Source organism: Canis aureus, chromosome 12, assembly GCF_053574225.1.
Source record: "Canis aureus isolate CA01 chromosome 12, VMU_Caureus_v.1.0, whole genome shotgun sequence".
Lineage (NCBI taxonomy): Eukaryota > Metazoa > Chordata > Mammalia > Carnivora > Canidae > Canis > Canis aureus.
The window spans coordinates 49,595,791-49,622,336 of NC_135622.1; the positions used below are offsets into that span (position 1 = coordinate 49,595,791).

The window sequence follows — 26,546 nt, forward strand, 5'->3', positions numbered from 1 at the left end:
CCCACATCCCTGGAAGGCACAGAGAAAACAATGAAACGATCATCACCAAACTTCTCTCCTGGCCTGTGTGTGGACAGCGAGGGCAGGGGAGTGGCTCTGTGTGACTTGGCTGGGTCACATCATTTTTCTTTGCTGAAGAAATATACGCCAGAGGGCCTAAAAGTAAAAGGTAGTTCTCACCCAAAAGAGCTTTATCCCCCAGAGGTTAGGCCCCTTAGTAATACAAAGAAGCTGCATCTCCTACCTGGTACACATTACTGGGTCCTGCTTTAAGACTCAGATCCAATGCTCCCTCCTCCATGAAGTCCTCCCTAACTTCCCAGGCTTCTGTTGGATCCTGGGCCTAATGCCATTTGAGCAGGCTGTGTTCAAGGTACTAGCAAATGCATTTCCTGGAACTGCCAAGCCCACCAGGCCCAGGGCCTTACCCTATTTGCCTTTGTGCTCTCATCTCGGCAACACTGACGAAGTAGGTGCCAACGTTGAATGAATTATAGAGAGCAGTTGCATTTTGAATTCAGGAGTGGCAGAAATAAATCTCTAGGAGGGCGTGAAAAGCCCTTTGCACAAGAATGTAAAGAAGATAAGGGGTGTGTGTGTGTGTGTGTGTGTGTGTGTGTGTGTGTTCGGTTTGTCCTAGAAAGAAATCACTGGGAAAGTGCTGCACTCTCTGGGGTAAGGAAGTCTGGACTGCAGGGAGAGCACCCCAAATCTGAGGAGTTCCAGCTACTTTCCTACTAGATGACTTCCCTCCTCTGCGGGTGGACAAGGACTCTCCCTTATGTCATGCCAGTAGTTCTCAAAGTGTGGCCCCCAGACCAGCAGTGTCAGCATCACTTAGGACCTTGCTAGAAATTCAAATTTTTTGACCCCACCTTAGACCTACTAGATCAGAAACTCTGGGGGCTAGGCCTAGCCATCTGGGTTTTCACCAGCCCTCCTCCACGTCATTCTGGTGCATGCTGAAGTTTGAAAACTGCTATTCTAAGTACACTATTAAAGAAGTACTCATGTGTGAAAAAAAAAATTTAGAAATACAATCCAGATTTATTTAGAATTAAGATTAAACGAAAACCTGCACCAGTGCCCCTTGCTATGAAATGCCCAGGATCAATGAAACACCCTACTATTCTCTATGAAACAGCTCAACAGGCAATTAGATGAACTCAGCACATTTATTTTAAATGTGCAAAATGAATTTTCATATCCTAAGAGTAACACCAGATGTTTTACCTCTTTTTCCTAATTGATTTTCCAGCCTACAGCAATTCGTCTTTATATTTTCCAGTTGGATCCTAATGCAGCAAGAAGAGTGTGTTCCGGCAGGATTATTAAATCCCATGCATTTTAAAACAAGCATAACTCAGGCCGCCATGCGTCATCTGGGTGGTTGTCTCCCCAAAATATTCAAAAAATAAAAAAACCAGATTATAGGTACCAGGCAGATTTGAGCAGCCAGAAAACCCAGAAAAGGCCCTTTCAGAGGGCTGGGTCTCCAGGCTCTTGGCTGGATACAAAGCTGAGTCCTGGGCATTGAGCCCAAGCCTGAGCTCTTCACAGAGTCCTGCACTCCCTGGTACAGAGGATTTGCTAGCTGTAAAACCCGCAAATCAACATTTTGTTTTTCAGTGGGAAGTTCTGTCTTTAAAATGAAGAAGGAAAAGAAGGCTCTGGGGATGGAGGTTGAGTGGGGCTAAGGGGCCAAGGAAGGGGGCAAGCCGTAGCCCAGGGAAGAAGCCAGCCTGGGGACCATCTCCCACTCTGCACTTGGGAGAAGCCCAGACAATTCCTGTCTGTTGGCTGATGGGCCTGGCTGCGCAGGAGGCCCTGTTCTGGCCAGGTTTAAGTGGGTGAAAGGCCACCGGCAACCAGGTTTGCCTCACACAACAAAAGCCCTTGGGAGTCTGGGGAGAAACAGGGAATAGAAGCCCCAAGCTTTAAAGCAAATGACTTCAGGGACGCTTGGGTGGCTCAGTGATGAGCACCTGCCTTCGGCTCAGGGCATGATCCCAGGGTCCTGGGATCAAGCCCCACCCACATCAGGCTCCCTGCAGAGAGCCTGTGTCTCTGCTTTTCTCTGTGTCTCTCATGAATTAAAAAAAGAAAGAAGAAAAGAAGAAAAAAGAAGAAGAAGGAGGAGGAGGAGGAGGAGGAGGAGGAAGGAGAAAATGACTTCAAAAAGAAACTTCTGGGTCTCTGCCCTGAGTGGAGAGGGAGATAGGGAGAAGTAGCAGCTAAGTGCAAGAAAGCCAGAAAGTGCTGATTTCAAAAACAAAACCACACCTCTTAGGTAGATGGGGAGGGGAGCCACTTTCCCTGGCAGCTGCTGAGAGTTGGCAGGTTTGAGCCATCACACCCAGAGCAGGATTCTCATGTGGCCTCCAAATATAACTGCCCTGCCCCACTGGTTCTGAGACCCCCTGCAGCTGGCTAGGTGTCTGAAATTGGAGCTCATCTTGATCAAATCTCTAAATGTGGCTGCCCTAACCTTAAATAACAGCCACCCCAAACATCCAGTGTTCCGTCCATGATGTGGCCATTCTCTGAACTTAGAGTACAGCATTCTAGGTTCTGTATAGACATACACGCGGATCAAAGTTCAACGATTGAAGAATCCGGTCACGATTGCGGCTCTCCCCCAACTTCCACCCCAGAGCTCCAGTCCCAAAAGCAACCACCTATAATCTTGTATGAGGTGCTGTGGAACCCTTTGAGGATGTGAAGGGAACCCCATAACCAGCCTCCTAGACAGGCCCCACACCTGTGATTAAGAAAAAAATGTGAATTAAATTTAAAGTGCAAAATTTTAAAAATTTTCAAGTTTCAAGAAGTAGGAGGCAAAGGCCCCACAGATTTAGACGCGGTGTTTTAAAGACATACAGACAGTGCACATTAAGTCAAAGGCTTGGGCACTGGGTGGCTGGGCGCCCCAGTCAGTCACCTACCCCTGGGATGGGGACGGGAGTAACTAGTCTCCCCTGGCCACCCAACCCTCACTCATCCCCCAAAGGGATTTTGGCCTCATTTACCACAAATGCTATCAGGGAAATGGGAGTGGTAGCCAGAGAGTATCTTGTCTGGCAATAGTCACCCCTTGCCCCAAATTCAAGAGGATAAATTCTTACACACTATTAAATCACAGGAGCCATTTTATAAATGTCATCATCATAGTCTTTTAATATTTTACATAAAAAACTGTATACACAGCTTATAGAACTTTTATGTAAACATCATAAGCTCACCACTTTGTCATTTGTCAGTTTATTTAAAAAATAAAAAAACAAGACAACAATTTAGTAGAAGTACCACTGGGTGGGGAAGGGAGGGTAAGAAAGGAGAGGCTAGGGGCAGGTTCATTCTCTGTACAGAGATGCAGAGAAAATTTCACATAGCTTTTGAGACTGCCTTGTGAAGAAAAAAAAAAAAAAAAAAGGAAGGGGGAGTTAAATAGGTCCCAATACTTGTTACTGCCCTTTATCAAAATAGTGCGCATACCTGCACAAATAAAATCGCAAAACAGTGTTGCCACTTTTTCAAGAAAACAAAAATTAGTGGTTTCTTTTTTCTCTTTGTTTTTTAAAAGTCATCATCTTTAAAAAAAACAAAACAAACAAAACATCAGAAGTAGATGAGGTTACAGCGTACAGGGGTGGTCAGAATGCTACTTTCTTATGCAAATGACAAGTGCATTAAGTGTCAAACAATAAAACAATTGTGCAAAGAATTCTTTCCAAAAAAAAAAAAACCCGAACAAGTTTTAGCTTTTAAATAAATCAAATAACATCAGTTTCTTGGACTGAACGATTTCCACTTGTATGACAGGCACAAAGTTCGCTTATGGCAAAAGAAAGACCCAAAGCACTCTCTCCCTCCTCCGGCCCAGGGCTGGTGAGGGGTGCGCCCGGGGCTGGCCCGCAGGAGACCGGAGTCTGGAAGCTGTGTCCTCGCAGCCCCACGGCAGTCGCAAAGGTTTTCCCAGGGGTTGGAAAGCTGGCCAAGTCCTGTTCACGCTTGGATGGGCGCCCGCCCCAGGGTGGGCCGGAGCTGTTCTAGCGCCCTGTCACTCCACCCACCGCCACCATTAAATAACACCATCCTACCTTCGAAAATAAAATTATATCTATATTTATAGAACACCCCGTCCTCCCCAGCCCCCCGCCCCCCGGCAGTTCCCGCGGTCTATGTTACACACAAGGGACAGCGGCCGCTCGCCGCTTCTGGGCGAGCATCTGCTGGGGCGCGGCCGCACCCCGGCGCCAAGCTCTCCTCCGGGGACCAGAGGCGGGGGCGGGGGGACGTGGGGCGGGGAAATCGCACACACACACGGCCGCACGCTCCGAAGCGGCTTGGCTCTTCGGGAAAGGGCGCTCAGGGGCCCTCGGCACTCAGCAGGCGCCCGGGCCCGTGCAGCACAGCCGGGCGCGCAGAGACGCTGGAGAGGGGGCGCCCGCGGCCGGGGCCCGAGCCGCCGTCGGGCGGTCCGCTGGGGGCCTCGGGGAGGGCGCGGGTCTCCCCTTCTTCGGGCTCGAGGCTGGAGGGCGGGCGGCGGGGGGGGCGGCGGGGGCGGGCCCGGGAGGGGGCGCCGCGCCGGCGGGGGCAGGGGCAGGCGGGGCGGGCGCGGCCCTCATAGCACCTTGCAGCAGTTGATGCAGCCGTTCTGGGAGCCGTAGCGCTTCTGCAGCGCGGCGCGCGTGGCCGTCTCGAAGACCTCGCGCACGCCCTCCTTGGTCTTGGCCGAGCACTCGAGGTAGTCGTAGGCTTGGATGCGCACGGCCATGGCGCGGCCGTCATCCGTGCGCACCGGTTCCTGCTTCATGCGCGCCAGCTCCGTGCGGACGTGCTCGTCGCTGCGCAGGTCTTTCTTGTTGGCCACCAGGATGATGGGCACGTTGGGGCAGAAGTGCTTCACCTCGGGCACCCACTTCTCGGGGATGTTCTCCAGCGAGTCGGGGCTGTCCACGGAGAAGCACATGAGGATCACGTCGGTGTCCGGGTAGGAGAGTGGCCGCAGGCGGTCGTAGTCCTCCTGGCCCGCCGTGTCCCAGAGCGCCAGCTCCACCTGCTTGCCGTCCACCTCGATGTCGGCCACATAGTTCTCGAAGACGGTGGGCACGTACACCTCGGGGAACTCGTCCTTACTGAACACGATCAGCAGGCACGTCTTGCCGCACGCGCCGTCGCCCACCACCACCAGCTTCTTGCGGATGGCCGCCATGAGCGGGCCGGGCCGGGCAGCAGGAGGGGCCCGCGGACGCCGCGCCGCCGTCCCGCTCTCCGCTCGCCGCTCACCTCGGGCTGCGCGCTGCGGGCGGGCGTCGGCGGCTGCACCCGGGCCCCGCGGCGGCGCGACCTCTCGCTGCGCTCGGGCTGCCGCGGCGGGGGCGCGGGGGCATAGGGCGCGCCGTGCGTCTCCGAGCCGCGCCGCGCCGCGCCGGGCGGTGGCCGCTCTCCCCGCCCCGGGCCCGGGGTCCGCGCCTTTGTGCGCCAACGGCGGCGGAGCGGCGGAGCGGCGGAGCGGCGGAGCCGGCCGAGTCCCTCCCCGGCCTCCTCTGGGTCTCGGCCCGGGCCCCGGCAGCGGCACCCGAGAGCCTCGCCTACGGCCGGACTGCGGTGGCAGATGCGGGCTGCGGCCCTAGCGCCCGCTATTTAAAGAGTTCGGCCACTTTCTTAATATAGCCGGCCAATGGGAAGCGAGCCGGCTGAGCTCATCGCTGCGGAGCTCGGCTCTGATTGGCCGCCCGCTGCAGCCCAGGGGCGGGGCCTCCGAGCTTGATTGACGGCCCAGGCCGCGGGGCTGGGAGAGGCGGCGATTGGGGAGTCTGCGCCTGGGCGGGCGCTGCGGGGCTGTGGCCGCAGCGGCCGCGTTCGCCCCTTTTTGCCGCGTTTTCTGCGCGCGGGGCCGGGGCCCCGGGCTGGGGGGCGGGGTGCTGGAGCCCGCGGGGCCTGGGCGAGCGGTTCCGAGACAGGCAGCACTCTGGGGGGCGTTGGCGACTCCCTCCCACGCGGAATTGTCCCGCTTCCGTGCAAACTCCCAGCGGCGGCCGGACCCGTGGGGGAGGGAGCGGCCCCTTTAAGCGGGTTTGTTTTTAAATAAACACACGCACACACGCATACACACTACACGCTTGTTTCCAAGGAAGGTTTTGTTCTCTGCTTTCAGAAGCGGCCCCTTCCCTCGTCTAGGCCACCTCTCCCAACTCCTCCCCCCCACTCCCCCCCACTCCTCCCCGCCCCCCCCCACCCCCACTGCCGCGGTACCCTTCCAGGTTTGGACCCCGGAGGCCAGAGTGGGCCTGGGCCCGGCCTCCAGCTCTTCCCAAGTCCTATCAGTCCCCCTTCCTCCTCCACCCCCCACCCCCCCATCTCCAGGTGAACATCTGGGAAGGGGGGGACCATGAAAAAGGGAGGTTGGGGCTGCTTGCAGGACTTGATGTCCACTTGGAGGAAGTTACCAGGCAGAGAAAGGCAGCTTCGGCCCTGGTTTGCATGATGAATTCGGATCCTGGTAGTCAGGCTGAGAACTGTGCTGAAGTAAATAGCACAATAAAATCAACGGCCTCCCAGCCCACTGGGCAAGAAGAGGATGAGGCCAGAGGCCGGGGAGAGAGGGGCAGACAGGGAACTTGCAGGCGAGGACACAGCAAATCAGTGTCCGGTGGGGTGCTAGTTCTTCTGCTAGTTCTTCTTCTGGGCTTGACTCATCTAGCCCAGAGTCTAGTATAGAAGGACCTAAGGCAAAGGATTTCACAGGACAGAAGAAGGAGGCAGGGGGACAGGGAGAGGGCTTGGTGCCAAGAAGGAAGAGCTTGAAAAAAAACAGAACTGTGGGAAACAATAAGACAAACTCTAAAAACAGAGACTAGGTTGATGTGACTGCACTTGATGGAAAGAGAGAGGGAATTGAAATTCAGGTTGAGGCCAATCATGGAGGGCTAAAATGCCAACTGCACAGATTGGGCCATGTCCATCAAGACACAGTGGGATGTTTTATTGGTTTTTTAGCAAAGGAGAACCCCACACATCATGTTGAAATTAAGGCTTCATATTTCTGCCTCTGTCTCTTAAGACTGGAAGCTGGTAGAGAGCCAAGATTTTGTCTTAACCTCAGCATCCTGAAGACCTACATGGCTGCGCCTATGAAAGAATCCAGTAAAGGACTGTGGAGAAGAATTCCACTTAAATGCTCAGGAACTCAGAACTTTCTGGCATCTCCTACCTCAGGTTCCAGGCTCTCTGTTAATAACCATCCAACCAAGCCCATGGAGCCAGCTGTAACTAAGCTGTGGTGTGTTTTCCCGTATGATTTACATGTTGAGTTCTGGGTCTCTACGTGAACACCAAAGATATATCAAATTAAGTAAGACAGTAGTGCCCTAATCCCTAGAGCCTGTCCTGTGGGGAACAAATTGAAATGCCCAAAAGGGCTTCCCTCACACTAGATATAAGCTCCACTGTTTTCCTTTTTCAGATCTAAGGAACTAAATTATCAGCAAGTAAATGATTTTTCGACAATGGGTTTCCATGGAAGAAAAGAAGGGGTTTTTGATCATTGGTTTAGGGCTCCTGTCCGGAAACTTTTTTTTTTTTTTTTTAGCCTATTAAAAAAATCTTATCTAAATTTTTCTTCTTTTAGTCAAAACCTTTTATAGGTGTATTGTTAACACGGCTTTCCTTTATCTTAATATAGCTTGGGAATCTTGGTGGTGTCCTTAAGCTTCAAATATTAAACTATCAAACAAAACTTTGTACCATGTCTTTTTTGAAAAACCAAAATACAAAGAATCAGGAAGAGGGATTCGATTCACTCATTTCCTGATTCTCAGACATAATATATGAGTGTTCCAAGCCTGAACTTGAGTATGGCAATAATTTCTAAAAATACTCAGTTGGTAAATATGCCAAAGTAAAGAAATAGAAAAATCCGTGTTCTGCAGCAAGTTCTCTTCATGGTGTTCATTTTTATGTCCGGGATACGTTGACAGGCTCTTTGGCAACGGACTACTCCGAAGACTGCACCACTCAGAGGATAAACTTTTCCAAACTAGGTGATGTGCCAGGCAGGCTCCTCCCTGCCTCCCCCCTCCCCGCACAGGACACGCCTACTGAAAGGCCAGGGCAAGGATTGGTCCATGAGAAGAATTGTTTAAAATTACCTTTATTAACATACAGACTCACTGTATGACAGATACCTGCACCAGTGAGAGAGAGAAATTACCTCCCAGACAAAAGGGAGATGTTAATCTATCTCCAATCTTCAGTTCAATTTATTTGGGGTTTTGTTTTGTTTTGTTTTTGTCCAATGTTTCCTACAGATCCTGCAAATCACCCCTCAACTGCTCTCAGACAAGATCAGAGACTGGAATGTTCATTAGATTTTAGTGCCACCTTGTGGCAATCTTAATAGGTTTCCCCCCCTTCCCCGCTTTAAAAAAAAAAGAAAAAAATATATATATAGTATATGTATATAGATAATGCATCTATGATTATAAAAAATTTTATCTAGTTAAAAAGCATGCAGTTTATGATTATTTTTATTTTAAGATTTTTTTTCACAGGATGTCAAACTCTAGAGTTTTACAAACAGATTCTTTAGAAATTCTTCACATATATATTTTTATATATGTATATAATCATATCTATTTATACACACCTACAACTATTTTCATATACACTTAAGAAATTAGTTCCTTCCTAAATAGTAACTTCTTTTTTTTTTTTCCATGTAGGCTCCACACAGTGGAGCCCAAACTGGAGCTTGAACTCATGACCCTGAGATCAAGACCTGAGCTGAGATCAAGAGTCCAATCCCTAACGAGTGAGCCACCCAGGCACCCCTAAATAGTAACTTCTAAAAGAGATTTGAGGAAAGAGATTAAAAGCTGTGGAATCTCACTAATTTACGTAACGATGGACTTCATTTGCCCTAAATACAATATACAGAAATGTAAAACAACTTTAACTTCAAAAATCATTTTTCCCCAGTTCAGAAAGCAATTATTGGATATTCTGTTATTATTAGAAGTAATAATGATTTCTTTACCAATATGCATTTACTAGGAAGCAGCAATGCCATAGACAATCCTGACAGCATTTGATTTTTAAATTTTTTCCCACTTTAAGGAGTAGCTTAAAGTCTCTAGGACTATTGTCAACCTTCCATCTCAGTGCAATGAGTTTTGAAAAGGAAAAGGCTCTTCTAAGACTACCCATGCAATTGCAATGTAGGAAAACCAAGATGGTCCCATCTGGTCCATCTGGTTCCATTCAGCCATGAATTACACAGCTGAGTCTTCCAGCTACTTTCTGAGGTCTCCAGCTATGAGCCACAGCAGGTAAAATATCTCTCTCCTACCCTGGGCTTGTGGTTCAATGTGACCCAGGCCTAAGGGAAGGCTGGGCTCCTAGGAGTTTAGCTGTAGCTAAACTGTTAAACTACAGAATGTGTGCAGTGAACTTGGATCAGACACACCTGTCGGTCCAGCCCAGGGCCAACTCAAGGGGAGTAGAAGGTGGGCAGTGGGACAGCTCCTAATCACTCTAAAATTGGGCTGTGTCACAGTCCAGGAGCTGTTAGCTCTATGTGGCTGTTGAGCACTTGAAATGCTGCTCATGCCACCAAAGAGCTAAGTTTTTAATGTTATCTGATTTTAATTAATGGAAATTGAAATTGAAAGACTGATATGCAGGGTGGAGGAAATGGGGGAGATGTTGATCAAAGAGTACAAACTTCCAGTTACAAGATGAATTAGTCGTAGGGATCTGATGGGCAGCATGGTGATTGTAGTTAATAATACTGTATTAACACTTGAAAGTTGCTAAGGAGAGTAGATCATAAATGTTCTCACCACAAAAAAAGAGATGGTAATTATGTGACATTTCGTGGAAGGGTTAGCTAACACTGTGGCTATGGTGATAATCATTTTGTAATATGCAAGTGTATCATATCAACACTTGATATGTGTACACTTAGAACTTACCCAATGTTTGATGTCAATTACATCTCCATAATGATGGAAAAAGAAAGATTTGAATGAATACTGGCATAGGCCACAGAAAACTAAAAAAAACAAACAAACTGATATTTAATTCAGTTATTGGGAAACTTTTACAAATGTTTGAAACAACTTAGGTATGTGAATCTACATTTTCCTACTGGAAATTTTATGAAGTCTAAATACAGATTGGGTATTTTCAATGAAAATTTAGCACCCAAATTAAGATGTAAACATGTAAAAAAAACATGTAAAATAGTCCATTAATAATTTTTATATTAATTACATATTGAAATGATAATATTTTAGATATAGTGAATATGATTTGTAAGTGTATTAGATTTAATATGTTGATATGCTTGGATATATAATTCAAACTAACTTACTTCTTTATGATTTTTAATGTAACAACTAGAAAATTTTAAATCACGCACATGTTTCACATTACACATCTATTGGATGACACTGCTCTAAAATGTCTACAAGTCCATGGAGCTCTGTGGCTACTCCTTCATGCATCATCTCTGGGAGTCACTTTTGTATGAGCCCCCTGAAGCCTGTTAATTTTCCTGTGGGTATGATGTCCTTTTATTTGTGCCAAACTCACTGCTGGATTTCATTTCAGAGAGCCCAGACACTTAGCTGCACACTGTGGTTGGGACCATCTGGAGCCTCCCTACCCGCCCTTCCCTCAAGGCTCTGCAGGCCAGGCACCCGCCCCCCCTCATGCCTTTCATCTGCGCCCTGCCCCCAAAGCAGCTACCCTTCCCTAGAATGTTCAACTCTCATCCCAACCCCAACACCGGGAAGTGTTGTCTTGAACGGTAGAGGCTGTTTGGCGTTTCTCTATGGTGACATATTTTCCTTTCCAAAAAAGAGAATAAAAATCTAGTCCTTTTCCAATTTTGGTAGTACAGTAGGGGCTGTTGGTTGTTCTCTGGAACTCTCACATCAAACCTCAGTCCTCTCAGTGTAATGCAGCAAACACGGATAGAGGAGGGAATGGGGGAGGGGAAGTGAGGGCACAAAAGATGAGTAAAGCATTTGGACCATCCTGTAAAGACACACACACACACACACACACACACACACAGAACCCCCACTGTGGGTTAAAATATCACTAATATGTAAATAAAGGGTGGAGAGGACTTCACACAGGAGGTCACATTTGAGCATGGCCTTGACAAACAAGTAAGGTTTTTCCAGAATAAAGAGATGCCCATTGGCACCATCTAAAGCACTGACTGTGTAGCTATTATGTGCACAAAGCTTCCCATCAGAGCCATTTGATGAGAAGGGAGAAGCAGCAACGGACAGAAGGAGAAAAATATTCCTCCTTCTACACATAAGACTTGCCTATGACAGCAGCCCTGTGAGGCCTGCCTTGCCCTGAGGACAGGAGGGCAGAAAGGAAAGAGAAAGGTCACAAGAACCTCCCATTATCTACCAAGGTCATTACAGAAACCGCCCCAGCAAATGCTTGCCAGTTCTGTGGCATATGCTGAGATTGCATGTACATTTGTTACTTCAGCAAAAGCTCTGGGAAAGTAGTGTGGGGATGCAGTAAGCTGAAGGGAGGGGAGCCTCACACTGGGAGGCTGGAGACCTGCCTTCCAGACCTTCTACTTTCTAGCTACCCAGCCTTGGGCTCACCCTCTCTTCTGGGACTCAATCTCCCCATGAGGCATTGAACTCCAAGGCTAGAAACTCAGGTGTCCACAAGGGTCCTGCAGGTCATATAACTGTGTAAGACACTGGGGAGTGGTGGAAACTGGGAGGAACTGGAGACCAGGCTGTATCTAAGTTATCAAAGTCCAGGGCACCTGGGTGGCTCAGTGGTTGAGCGTCTGCCTTGGGCTCAGGACATGATTCTGGAGTTGTGGGATCGGTCCCATATTGGGCTATCAATAGGGAGCCTCCTTCTCCCTCTGCCTATGTCTCTGCCTCTCTCTGACTCTCATGAATAAATAAACAAAATCTTTGAAAAAAACAAAGTAAGTTATCAAAGTCCAGAATTGAAAAGCAAACTATTGCATTGCCCGAAAAAGACAAGCAGTGCAGGCTAGATTTGGCCAGCAGAACCCATTTATGAACCCTGACTAGATAGATTTCATTATTAATGACTCAAAGGGGGCTTACCCACAGAAAAGAATATCATCAATCCTTTCGTAAAGTGAAAAAAACTTTATAAAGCAAAAAAAAAAAAGTTTTGTATTTAATTTTGTTATCCAAGAACTTATTTCTCTGAATTGCTTAAACAGAAGTCCAAAAGATGAAATATTCCAAAGTATGCAATCTAGGGAAATGTGGTCCGACATAAGAATAAGTTATTCTCACAGCCGAGAAGGGGGTAGCATTCAGTTGAGGGGGGAGGAGGTGTTACCCCCTTATAACAAACCAGAGAGCTAAAACACCAAGGTTTTTTTTCTCTTCCTTGTTTCCAGTCTTGAAAGCAAATGATCTAATAAAAGTATTCATACAGAGATGATTCACTTCTTGTTATCTTATGATGTCAGAATTTTGCAATAGGGAGGAGTTGAATTCACAATGGATTTCCACACTCCAATGTGGTTCCAGTGAAGATGTGCCTGTGGCTATTTATAGCATGAGACAGAGCCTGTATTAGGAGCCCCTGCTCAGAACCGGAATGTGGGGAGCAGACCACACAATCGTGAGGAGGCAGTGATGGATATGCTTCATCCAGCCCTCCCTGGGCCTCTGCTTCCACTCCAGCCATGCAGTGGGTGGAACATGGCTCAATAAAAGAAATCATTTCTTCTTGAGGGCCTCCCATCAGAAAGAAGCGAGTGGGAAATCTCTCTCTTTGACAGCTCTGTTGAAACTGCTCCATCTTTGAAATGTGGAGTTGTGTGATTGCTACTCATCTTGGTCACAGCTTGGTATGCTAAAGAAAGGAGTAGATACATTTATAGTTTGGAAATCTCAGTGATATGCCTACAAAGTGAATGAATTTCATTCAGTCCACTACTATGTGTTAGCTGCCTCCCACATGCCAGGACCTAGGGTATGGACCTGGCTGCCAGGCTTTAAGGAGCTCAGGGACTTAGCATATGTGGCATCTCACAGCTGTTGAACTTCCAGTGTCTCAATGAGGTAGAGGCAGGGCTTGAACCTAGCAGATATGATGACATCCACTTCTGTCATTCAATCATTTGTTCTGCAAACATACTCAGTGCCACCAGTGGGACACAGGAGGAATCTGTGCAGGAGCTCCAGTCCATAAATATGAGTGGCAACACTCAACAATAGTTATAACAACTAAGCTGAATACTTCAGTCTAGTGTGGTAAGTGCTACAATGGGTGGGCACGGGGGAGGCGCCTGAGGAGGTCAGAGAAGGCTTGAATTAACTGGTACCTTGACACTTTGGTGGCCTTCAATGAACCACATCCCCTAGTATTCATCGCTTTGTGTGGTCCCCTCCCATGATGAGCCTGAGTTTGGCCATGTGACTAGATTAGGCCAAGGGGACATCAGCAAGAATGATGTAAGTTGCAGCTTGATAAGTACTCACACATTCTTTTTGGAACCTGGCTGCCACGTTTTTAAGGAAACTCAATCCACCAAGTGGACAGGACTATATAGAGGAGAACTGGACCCCTGACCAACAATCTCAGCTAAGCTCCAGCTAGTGGTCAGCACCAACTGCCAGCTATGTGGGTGGGGCCATTTGAACCTTCCTTCCTGACACCTCAGCCAACACCATGGGAAGTAGAACTGCCGGAGTCGACCCACAGAATCCTGAGACATAAATTGTTGCTATCTTAAGCCACTGTGTTTTGGGGTGGTTTATTCCACAGCAATGGATAACCTAAACAAGCTGAGTCTTGATGGTGGCACAGAAGTTAGCCAGGCCAAGGCAGGAAAAGAAGGGCATTCTAGAGTATGAAGGCATGAGATAATATAACATATTCAGGTACTGGGCAGATCAATATGGCAGGCATATGGGGCATAGAGTAGAGAGAAGCAATTGCTGGAACTGAGGAGACTGGCTGAGCTCAGACCAGAGCATCTGCAGATGAGTGAGGAATTCCAAAACCACCCCTGGGTTCAATGATTCGCTCAGGGGACTCACAGGACTCAGCGGACGGCTGTACTCACAGCTGTGATTTATTAGAACAACAGGATGCCAAGCAAGATTAGCAAAAGGAAAGATATATGGGGCAAAGTCTGGGGGGAAACCAGGTGCAAGGGAAATTGTCTTTCTTGAGGGTGCTGTGTCCTCTCCCAGGGGGTCACACAGGACACACTCACTTCCCCCAGCAGTGAGTTGTGACAACACATGTAAAACACTGCCAACCAAGGAAGCTTGTTAAATAATCAGTGCCTGGGACTTTTGCTGGGGGCCATGATGCTTAATTTTTTATGTCAACCTGGAGAAGACATGGTGCCCATTGTTTGGTCAAACACCAATCTAGAGGTTGTAGTGAAGGTACTTTTCAGATGTGATTAATATATAAATCAAAAGATTTTAAGTAAAGCTGATTACTCTCCACAATGTGGATGGGTCTTATCCAACCAGCTGGGAGACCTTATGGAACAAGCCCGAGGTTTCCCGAAGAACAGAGAATTCTCCTGGAGACTGCAGCAGAGACGCCCAGCCTGTGTTTCCAACCTACTGCCCTGCAGAATTTGGGCTCCACTCTGAATTTCCAGGCTGCCAGTCTGCCCTACAGATCTCAAAGTTGCCAGCCCTCACAACTGCATGAGCCAATTCCTTAAAATGAATCACTCACTCTCTCTTTATATGTATGTGTATCCCGTTGGTTATTTTTCTCTGAAGAACTGTGCTAAGTATCCTCTGCCCGGCATGTGCTCAAATTCCAGACTCCCAGAAGAAACCAGGTATTTAGCATAAACTATAGTGTTTGCACAAACAGTCTAGGCAGCATGTGGGGGATGGCCCAAAGAAGGGGCAAGTAGGGAAGTAGGCTTCCAGGTCTCAGGCCTGTCTGGTCAACCAGGCAGGGCAAGGATGGAGAGAATGGGGCATATTTAAGAAAACAACAGGATATGTTGAAGGTATGTTCCCACTTCCAGGCTGTTACTTCCCCTCCTAGTCAGTGAGAGCCTCAGAGAGGGTGAGGGTGTGTGTGTGTGTGTGTGTGTGTGTGTGTGTGTCCGTGTGTGTCCATGTGTGTCTGTGTGTCTGAGTCTGTGTCTGTATCTGTGTGTTGGGGCCTTCTCACCTCCCATACCAGCCCTCCTGGGACAGATCTGTGTCCATTGAGGTTCCTCTCTGGAACCCTGAGCCCCCCAACCCCCCAAGGGCCTTGCCCTGTCTCTCTCCTCCCACCACAACCCACATGGAGCTCGAGGAGCCCTAAATGCCAGGAGGGCCCAAAGACACATAGGGAATCTCAAAGCTGAGAGGGATTCTAAGAATACAGTCCTAGGCTTGTACTACTCCAAGTGTGGTTCATGGACCAGCAACATTAGCATTTCTTGGAAGCTTGTTGGAGATAGAGAGTCTCAGGCCCCAGCCCACCCCGGGCCTCTACAGAATCAGAACCTAGAGCTCTACAAAGTATCCAGGGGATTCATAAAAACAGTCAAGTCTGAGAAGCACTGGCCTCGGCCTGTCCTCCGCCTACAGAGCTAGAGGAAGCATGGTGGTGGTGGTGGTTCAGGTGAGCACATGCTGTGCGGCGGGCCTGCAGCTTCACCTGGGTCTGCAGCTTACTATCTGGGTAGTCCTGAGCATCATCTCCTTCTGCGTCAGTTTCTCAGCTATGAATCGGGGCGTTAATAGTGCCTCCCTCACTGGGCTCTTGTGTGTTAAATGAGTTATTGCATGTAAAGCATTTAGAACAGTGCCTGGGGATCCCTGGGTGGCTCGGTGATCTAGCACCTGCCTTCGGCCCAGGGTCTGATCCTGGAGACCCGGGATCAAGTCCCACATTGGGCTCCCTGCCTGGAGGCTGCTTCCCCCTCTGCCTGTGTCTCTGCCTCCCTCTCTGTGTCTCTCATGAATAAATAAATAAAATATTAAAAAAAAAAAAAAAAAGAACAGTGCCTGGCACATGCTAAGTACCTGGAAACTGTTAGCTGTCATTCCTGAGGGGTCATCCAGCTTCTGCTTGTCCTGCCCCCACCCATCAATACATGCACACGTACTCCCCCACTGACAGGCCAGGGGAACAGCCATTCCTCACTTAGACTGTGTGATGGGAGAAGACCCGTCCTGTAGCTCCTGGAAGCTGTGTCCAAGGTGACACAGAGGAATCTACAACCTCGTCATAGGACAGCCCTTCAATTTTTGGAAAATGACTCATTCTCCAAGTCTGCTCATATCCAGGCAGTTCTGGTCCATATAACCCCTCTCTGCAGGCTCTGGCTGCCTTCCTAGGAGTCTGCCTCTGAACACACAGTGTTTTGCCTATACCCTTCTTAAGGGACACTCCTGAGGTCAGGTCACTACTCCAAGGATAGTCTCAACCCTGCCCCTTCAGACTGGATAGTTGTGCAGGACAGGCCACAGAATGGGACTCACCAGCAGAGGTGGTGTCACCACAGTATCATGGGTGGAATGGATTCTGAGCTGCCCAGGAGAGTCCATATGGAGCAGAGAGAATGTAGAACACTCCAACATCCAGGCCAGCACCCAAGGGAAGACCTGGGGAAAGGCAAGGCCCTTCGGTGGGCTCCCAGAATCATGAGAGGCTGCCCAACAGTCCCTCCAATCTCTGTGAATCAACTTCCGCCACGTTCCTACTCATGGTTAGAGGAGAGCAGAGGGCAGCACATCTCAAATGGGGAATGCTCTGCAATCTCTTGATCACAGTTGAATTTAGAACTTCCTTTTAAACTTTTGGCTGATGTTCTTGAAATGCAAACAAAGTAAGTCCCTAGAAATAATAATGCCAAGGATGATTATAACAGTAGGTTTCATAACTAAGTTTGGGGACATAGTGTTAGCTACTGTTAAGTTCTTGACATGTGTTATTTCATCTTATCGTCACAACAAGCCTGAGCAACGTGTCAATATTGACAAAAGGTGTTAATATTGACAGCCTATTCAGTAGCCTCCTCCTTCTCACTCCTTTTGAGGGGATTCTGGGTTTGCTTGCTGGACCACAGGCTCTTCCTCTGATCATTAGTGGGGAGTAAATTGAAAGGAGCTGAAAGGCTGAATTGACTTACATTTTTGATGGTCCTGGAGCTTCTTCCAGAAAAAAACAACTTGTCCAGAGGTCAGAAAAGTGGTCAAGAGAGAAGTGGGGATAAGAGAAGAGAATTTGGTGACAGGCAGCCTTGAAGACAGAACTCTGGGGAATTTGCTAGGTTAGGAGGACGTTTGGGGGGGTGGGGGGGCGCCTGGGTGTCTCAGTGGTTGAGCATCTGCCTAAGGTTCAGGTCGTGATCCCAGGGTCCTGGGATCAAATCTCACATCGGGCTCCCTACAGGGAGCCTGCTTCTCCCTCTGCCTGTGTCTCTGCCTCTTTCTCTGTGTGTCTCATGAATAAATAAATAAATAAAATCTTTAAAAAGAAAAAAAAAGAGGATGTTTAGGGAATTTCTATTATGTGTTTTATACTATAGCTCCCCTTTGGCACTTCTTTGGGAGATATATTTATATTTATATTTATCTTCAAAAATCTTTTTCAGCTGGAGTTATGTATCCTCTAGAAGCGACAGAGCTGAGCTAGAACTGAGCCAGCCAGTTTTATTTGTACTAAACTATTATTATCCTACCAGTTAGAGATAAAGAAGCAGAGATTAGAGAGTTTAAACCACTTGCCTAAGGATGCACTGCCAGTAAATGTCAAAACCAAATTCCATTGAGCAATCTGTGCTGGTGGACAGCTACCACCTACTACGGTGGTTGGAGGACCATGAAAACGCATTGCTATTTCTAGGCTCGTCTGGGTCAAGGGTTTTCTAGTTGCCCCATCACACACAGGAGTGACTCCAGAACTCTTGGGTTGTGAATACCATTTCGTTCACTCCCTTCCTGAAGCATGTTTCCTAAATCGTCCCCCATCCTCCTTTCCCTCCCCACTTCCAGAAGCAGGCCTCTAGATGTGCTTCTCCAATCAGGCAGTGTGTCTGCACAAGTAAACACTCCCTGATGTCTTCATCAAGCTTTGACCTTGCACCTTACAGCCAGTGGCTGCCATGGCTAATGAGAGCCTGGCAGGCCTCTCAGGGCACAGCCAGTACAGGAAGTCCTGCCAGAATCATTCACTCCCTCTGTAATCATTTCTTGAGCTCACACTGGGAAAACAGCACTCCCTGGAGGCAATTCTCTTTCCTTTCTCTCTGAAACCCTCCCTTGACTTAAAGCTCTATTGTCATAAAATAAAATTAGGCGTGCCATGGACCTCTTATGTTGTATTACTTCACCCCACGTGGTGGCAGAGGGCTGCCAGGAAGCCAGTGTTGAAGTGATTAGACTGTAGGAAAGATAGAACTGACCGATAGGAATAGGGAAGGGGGGGCTTTTATATTTTTTATCACATAATGGTTCAAGCATAAGAAAAATATAAAGAATAAATCTGCTACCCAGCTTTCGGCAAAAAGAAAAAAATCTGCTGTGAATTTCCCTAAAATATACCAAATCATTTTGGTACAGATGACACTACGGGGTACCCCTCCTCAATCCTGCTCCTCACCCTCCTTCTCTCAAATATGTTGTTTAATATCCCCACGCATATATTTATTCATTTAGTAGACACAAATGTGTCTTAAAGATACATGGTAGTGTTTTGCATGTTTTAAATCTTTATACAAATGATGTTGTGCTTTATAGAACTTCTGCAATTTTCTGTTTTTATTCAGTGCTTTTTTTTGAGATTTGGTTATGTTAATACATGAAGTTCTTATTCATTCATTTTGCCTACATGGTATTCCACTTTGTAAATATTTATGCATTCCCCTGTTGTTGGGCATTTGGGCTATTTCCAAGTTTTTTCTGCTACAATTGTTTTTAAAAAGAGACAACAGCTCCAAATGGAGTTACTTGTGCTTAAGCCTCATGTCAGCAAACCAAGACTTAACATCTAACCTAAATGTAGTTTCAGCCTCTCCAAGGAATGTAACCTTCAGGTTGATCTGAAATTACCCTAGTAATTACCCTAGCACTAGTGAGGTAATCTGCTCAATAGACCCCTTCCAAGCCCCGTAGGGAAGTGACCTTGCCTGAAACAATCCACTCTTTGCTAGAAACGTCCTTTTCCTGCCACCTTCTGCCTGTAAAAGCCTTTCATTTTGTACAGCCCTTCAGAGCTTTCTTTGATCTGCTAGATGGGATGCTGCCTGATTCATGAATTGTTAATTGAAACCAATTAGATCTTTAAATTTACTCAGTTGAATTTTTTTTTTAATTGCTGCACTGACCAATTGGATAGGCCAATATGTACATACAGAAGAGTCTCTAGGAAATAGGCCTTTGTCACAGGAAGGAGCTTTTCTTTTTTTTTTTTTTTTTTTAATTTTTATTTATTTATGATAGTCAGAGAGAGAGAGAGAGAGAGGCAGAGACACAGGCAGAGGGAGAAGCAGGCTCCATGCACCGGGAGCCCGACGTGGGATTCGATCCCGGATCTCCAGGATCGCGCCCTGGGCCAAAGGCAGGCGCCAAACCGCTGCGCCACCCAGGGATCCCGGAAGGAGCTTTTCATAGGACAAGAATCTTAGGTTACATTTCAAATTTAGAAATTGCAGCCAAGGGCATATGAAATGAGCACAACGACCCTGCCTCCCACTTCCACCCTGGGAGCTCCACATCCCTGTTGAGTGAATATAGCCATCATTCCAAGAATATGGTTCCTGACAACACCCTTCCATCCAGACTCAGTGAAAGGCACACATATAGATGCTACTGTGAATCATTTATCTTGTCTGTTTTCTCTTTGGATTTATAATTGGAAATAGTGAAATTCTGGAATGTTCTGATGATTCAGACTGAGTGTGACAGTGAGAGAGTCAGGATGGAGGGCATGACTGTTTAGGGAAAAGGAAATGGATTAATATGCAGAAATTAGCAGGACTAATGTTCCACTCAGCCATTTCTGTGCAATAAGGCACCCAGCAAAGATTTATTATTCTCCCAATTACATGGGTTCCTCTGCTGGTCTTCCTGGCCTTGCTCAGGCAGTTAGTTTCATCAGCTGAGCAGGAAGGCTCAAGAGGGTCCTACTCACATGTCTGGAAATTGGTGCTGTTAGCTGGGTCCCCTTGATTCCTCTCCATTTGGTCCCTCACCCTCTAATAGGATAACCCAGCTCCCTTACACAGTGGTTTGGGACAGCTTTCCAAGAGAGTCAAAGTGGACATGGGAAGGACTCTTGCAGGCAAGGCCTACAACTTACATAGCCTCACTTCTGCCCAATTCTATTTGGCCAAAGAAAGCCACGAGTCCAGTCCCCATTTAAGAAGAGGGCAAGTTGACACCCCTCTTGTTAGGAGGAACAGCAAGGTCCTGGAACATTGAAAAGGACCATGGATTGAATTGCTTCAGCCATATTTGAAAACAATCTCCCACAACTGAGCAATTCAGGCAGAGATGGAAATTTAACACTCACCACTGAGATTTTAGCTAGAGTCTTCTGTGCAACTTCCAAAATAGGTCAGTATGATACCATTCCCATCAGCCTGGCTTTCCTGGCTAGAAGGAGGTGCACAGAGGAATAGAGTTTTAAATTTTTTGATATTGCTGGTTCTTCTCCTCACCTGAAAATCCAATAAGGAACCTACCTTTCACTTTTGTGAATTAGTTCTTTAAATAACTATTTTTAAAAAGATTTTATTTATTTATTTGATAGAGAGAGAGAGAGAAAGAGCACACAAACAGGGGGAACAGGAAAGGGAGAAGCAGACTTCCCACGGAGCCGGAAGCCTCATGCAGGGCTTGATCCCAGAATCCTAGGATCATGACCTGAGCCGAAGACAGATGCTTAGCCAACTGAGCCACCCAGGTGTTCCTAAATAACTATTTTTAAAGCACCTGGCATGTATAGTACATTATGCTAGCTGCAGGGTATACAGCAGTGAACAGGACAGGTATGGTCCCTAGGATCTCAGAGCATTATTCTATGGGAGAGGAAAAAAGGCATTAAACAATGATTTACACAGTCAGAGTTTTTTTTTTTTTTTTTCACAGTCAGAGTTTTAATTAGAATGCTATTAAGCACCACAGGAGGAGGACTAAGGCACGCAGAGAGAAAATATAAGTGGGGGCCTTCAGCGTTAGCATGTCGAGGTCATGGCAAACTCCGAAAGGAAGACACATGAGTGTTTGAGAAATACGGAGGCATTACACAGGCTAAGGCTGCGGGAGCGTAATAAAAGGATATTTCAAGCAGAAGAAACAGTATGTACTGAGGTCCTAGGGAGGGAAGAAGCCTATGTGTTTGAGGAACTGAGAAATACACAGAGAAAGTGGGAGAGTTGAACAGATGAGACTGGCCAGACCAGGCAGGATCTAGCACACCACGAAAAGGACCTTGGTAAACCCTGGACTGTACCTTTTCCCCTGCAAATTTGTACGTTGAAGCTTTAACCCCACAAAGTGACTGTAATTGGAGACAGGGCCTAAGGAGATAATTAAAGTTAAATGAGGCCATACAGGTCATACAAAATGGGTGTTCTTTTTTTTTTTTTTTTAAGATTTTTAAATTTATGGGACCCCTAGGTGGCTCAGTGGTTGAGCATCTGCCTTTGGCTCAGGGCGTAATCCCAGAATCCCGGCATTGAGTCCCATATCAGGCTGTCTGCATGGAGCCTGCATCTCCTCCTTCTGCCTATGTCTCTGCCTCTCTCTGTGTCGCTTGTGAATAAATAAATAAAATCTTTTTAAAAAATTTAAAAAAAAATTTTAGATTTAATTAATTTATTTGAGAGAGAGAGAGAAAGCACGAGCAGGGTGGAGGGGTAGAGGGAGAAGCAGACACTCCACTGAGCAAGGAGCCTGATGTGGGGCTCCATCTCAGCACCCTGAGATCATGACCTGAGCCAAAGGCAGACACTCAACCAACCAAGCCATGCAGGTGCCCATGGGTTTTCTTTTAAGAGGAGGAAGCAGCACCATAGAGCACATGCACAGAGGAGAGGCCACATAAGGACACGTGGCAAGAAGGCAAGCCAAGGAGAAAATCCTCACCAGAAACCAGACCTGCCAACACCTTGATCCAGGGCTACAAAAACAATATGTTTCTGTGTCAGGCACCCAATCTGTGGTGTTTTGTTACTGTAGCCCTCGCAGACCAGCGCAGCATGTGAAATACTGATGTTTATGCTCTTAGAAGAACATTCTGGTTGCTATGTGGGGATGGACCCAAGGAACAAAAACCGTCACTCGAAAAGAAGTTAGGAGGCTATCCGAGAGCTGATGCAGGAGGCGAGGGGGGCCTGTGGCAGGCTGTGGCAGTGGGGATAGAGAGTAGGCGTGTGACAGAGGTAAGGAACATTTAGAGCCAGTGACAGCAGTGGAGGCCTGGCTGGAGGAGATGGGTTGAGGGGTACCAAGGAGGTGAGAAACAGAGAGCAGGGGTCGATTCTTTTAAGAAGTCCATCTGTAAGGAAGGGAAGAGAGACAGGCAACAGATGAAGGGAGGAGGGGAGTTAGGTTTTTTCTTTTCTCTTGTTTTATTCATTTTTCTTCTGAAAAAGTTTAAGTTTTGTTTTCTTACAAGATGAAAGAGACTTAAACATTTTAAAATGCGGATGGGAGGGGCCGGTTGTAAAGGGAAGTGCTGGAGAAGCTTTAGAAAGAAGAGAAGTAAACGTGCCAGGTCCTGCTGGAAGAGGCAGAAGGATCAGGGCCAAACCACAGGTGCTGTAGGGAGAGAGGATGGATGGATGGATGAAATTCGTGCACAGATGAGAAAGTGAGGGAATGAAAAGCTGCCCCCTTTATGCTTTCAACTATCTGGTTGGTTAGAGGTTGTCATGCAGCTGCCACCCATTTTCACCTCACACCCACGTAACCAAGGGAACCTGTCTATGCAGTGAGCTTGGGCCTCTTCCTCTTCCCTCAACGGTTGAGTGTCACTTGGGAGCCTCCGCACAGCCTGGGCAAGAGCCGAGGGAGGGCACTGGTGCATGGTGGTGGGGGCCCTGAAGTTTCTGGGCTCCCCGCTTGCTGTGCCCTCTGGTCCTGCTCACACTTGGAGCCGCACCTCTGTCAGCCACCTCTTCCATCCCGCCGGGGGTTGTCGCTCGGCCTCTTCTACCTTATGATGTGGTGGCTCGGACAGGACTCAGTTCATGATGGGTAGTTTTGGCTGCATGGTCACTTGGTGTTCCATCTGTTCCAGGGCCCAGAAGCATGCCAGAAATTGTTTTTCAAAAGGCATTTGTTCTTAACCCCGGAGGGCATGGCCTTGCTCCAGAGCCCCAAAGATCTGCACTGTGATTCTCCCAAGTGAACCTGGCCACAGACTCCACAAGGCATCTTTTCCCACCACGGACACCTTCACCTCCTGTAGGGTCTCCTGGACCCTACAGCCCACAAGGCAGAGGTGTCTGTGACTACAGCCAGGCTGTCCGGTGTATGGGCCTGCAGCCCTGCCAGCCCTTCCCACCCCTCTGGTGACACATGGTGCCCTGAGGGAAGTAGCCAGGAGAATGGAATGTACGTGAACTTTTATTTATTTATTTTTTAAGATTTTTTTTTTTAAAGATTATTTACTTATTCATAGAGACAGAGAGAGAGAGAGAGGCAGAGACACAGGCAGAGGGAGAAGCAGGCTCCATGCAGGGAGCCAGACGTGGGACTTGATCCAGGGTCTCCAGGATCACGCCCTAGGCTGCAGGCAGCACTAAACCGCTGCGCCACCGGGGCTGCCCTATTTTTTAAGATTTATTTATTCATGAGAGACAGAGAGAGACAGAGACACAGGCAGAGGGAGAATCTGGATCCCCACAGGGAGCCGGATGCAGACTAGATCCCAGGACCCCAGGATCACGACCTGAACTGAAGGTGTATGCTCAACCACTGAGCCACCCAGGTGCCCTGAATGTGAACTTTTTTTAAAAAAAGATTTATTTATTTATGATAGACAGAGAGAGAGAGAGAGAGGGAGGCAGAGACACAGGCAGAGGAATAAGCAGACTCTATGCTGGGAGCCTGACGCGGAACTCGATCCCAGGACTCCAGGATCACGCCCTGGACCAAAGGCAGGCGCTAAACCGCTGAGCCACCCAGGGATCCCCCCTGAATGTGAACTTTTAACAGCACCCACCATGGGCTCAGTTCTCAGCAGCTTCCTAACACTTACTTATTCCACCTTTATAATTTCCCCGTGGAGCAAGACTTAGCCTCCTTGTCTTACAGATGAGGAAACTGAGTCACAGAGAGGCGAAAAACTTGTTCAAAAATGTTCCACCATGTGAGGTAGAACCAACAGGAATCTGAGGTGCCTGCCAGGAGGCTGTGAAACCTTCCAGAAACAGGGTAAGTGGAATAGACAGGAGCAATGGCAGACCCATGGCAGTGGGTGCTGGTAATTAATTTTACGTATCAGCTTGACTAGGCTAAGGGACATCCAGAAGCTGGCAAAACATTACTTCTGGGTGTAGCTGTGAAGATGTTTCTGGAAAAGATTAGCATTGGAATCAGTGACTGAGTGAAGGACATCCTCGTGGCCAATGTGGTAGCATCCAATCTGTCGAGGGTTTGAATGGAACCAAAGGGTAGAGGAGAGGCAAATTGCTCTGTCCTGGAGCTGGACGTGCATCTTCTCCTGCCCACAGATACCAGCGCTCCTGGTTGTCAGGGCTTCAGACTCCAACTAGGACTTCTTGGTGCTCAGACCTTCAGGTTTGGACTAGAACTTCACCACCAGCTTTCCTAGGCCTGCAGATTGCTGTCAGCTGACCATGGGCCTTTCTCTGCCTCCATAATCTCATGAGCCAGCCCCTCAGAACAAATCTCTCCCTATGTATCTGTGTATCTATATTGACAGATATATCCGTGTCTTTCTGTATATCCTGTTGGTTCTGGGGTTTTTTTGTTTTTTGTTTTTTGTTGTTGGTGGTTCAGTTTTGCTGGAGAACCCTGGCTAATCCAATGGCCTCATAAATAAAAAAGCCAGTCCCAACCCAAATTACTGGAGAGAAGTGTAGCCTCAAAATGTGCCCTGATTAAACTAAGGCTAGTCCTTAGCACACAGAAGTAGATGGCACCTCCCTCTGCATACCCCACCCACCTACACCCCAATCTGAGATATTTAGAAGCCCAAATGTCCAGGACCCACTTATAGGGTAATCAAACCAAGCCTAATGACCAGTAAAACCCACGGGTAGCAGATTGAAGAACTCGGTCAAGGACTTGGAGCACTCTCTTCTACCCCAATATTTGTTTTGAAAAAGTAATTCTCAACTTTCAATGAGCAGCTGAACTTCCTGGAGGGTTTGTTTAAAAATTCAGACTGGGGCAGCCCCGGTGGCTCAGCGGTTTAGCACTGCCTTCAGCCTGGGGCGGGATCCTGGAGACCCAGGATCGAGTCCCACGTTGGGCTCCCTGCATGGAGCCTGCTTCTCCCTCTGCCTGTGTCTCTGCCTCTTTCTCTCTCTGTCTCCCATGAATAAATAAATAAAATCTTTAAAAAAAAATTTTCAGACTGATGAGCCCCACACCAAGAGCTTATGATCCAAAAGATTTCATTAGGGCCCAAGAAAATGCACATTTCTCACAAGGTCCAAGGTGATGCTGTATTAGGGTTCTCCAGAGAAGAGTAGATAGGAGATGTAGATCTGTAACAAATATATATATATACATATATATATATAACAAATAAGACATATAGATCTCATGTTTGTTCTAAGAAGTCTCTCCCTCTCTCTCATATATATATGAATATATATGAGTAATATGAATATAATATGAATATTATATATATAATTAGGGTATGTGCTATATATATATAATTACTCATGAGTAATATGAATAATTATATATGAATAATAATAAGAAATATATATGCTGAGAAATTCCATGATCTGCAGTCAGCAAGCCAGTATGAAGGCCAACAGACTTGATACCCAGGACAAGCCAACATTTCAATTTTAGTCTCAAGGCAGGAAAAACCAACATCCAAGCCCAAAAGCACTCAGGCGGGAAGATTCTCTTATTTGTGGTAGGGTCAGCCTTTTGGTTCTATCCAGGCCTTCAGCTGATGAATGAAGCCCACCCACGTTAGGGAAAGCAATCTGCTCCATCTTAGTTAGGGCCACCAACTCAAGTGCTGGCCGCATCCAGAAACACCCTCCCAGACACACCCAGGATAGTGTGTGACCAGATGTCCGGGCGCCCCACGGCCCAGTCAGGCTGACACAGAAAACTCACCATCACAGATGCCATTTACTGCTGGTTCAGGACAGGTTGTGGAGTCACCGCTGCGGAGCATGTGCCCCTTGCTGCAGCAGGGTTGGACGGTTACCCCTCTTCCACTGGCATCCTCTGCCCTAGAGGGCAGCAGGTCACAGTGGTGACCACGCTCAACCCACGTGCAGACTTCAGGATGAAGAGAGCCCTTGGCTGAGTGGCCAAAACCCCATCCTGAGTGGTCCATCCCCAGGACCCACGCAG

At 47.5% G+C, this 26,546-nt stretch overlaps 1 protein-coding gene across 1 annotated transcript; it reads right to left on the reverse strand.

Moving 5' to 3' along the window:
• Window positions 1-3,148: 3,148 nt before the first annotated feature.
• Window positions 3,149-5,295, reverse strand: RHOB (ras homolog family member B). Its single transcript, XM_077844007.1, has one exon. The coding sequence runs from the start codon at window positions 5,213-5,215 to the stop codon at window positions 4,625-4,627; it is 591 nt and encodes a 196-aa protein (XP_077700133.1). The 5' UTR covers window positions 5,216-5,295; the 3' UTR covers window positions 3,149-4,624.
• Between the last annotated feature and the right edge of the window lie 21,251 nt (window positions 5,296-26,546).

Excerpts from the sequence above, each read along its gene's own strand:
- RHOB (XM_077844007.1), bottom strand. The coding sequence starts at position 5,215 with ATGGCGGCCATCCGCAAGAAGCTGGTGGTGGTGGGCGACGGCGCGTGC.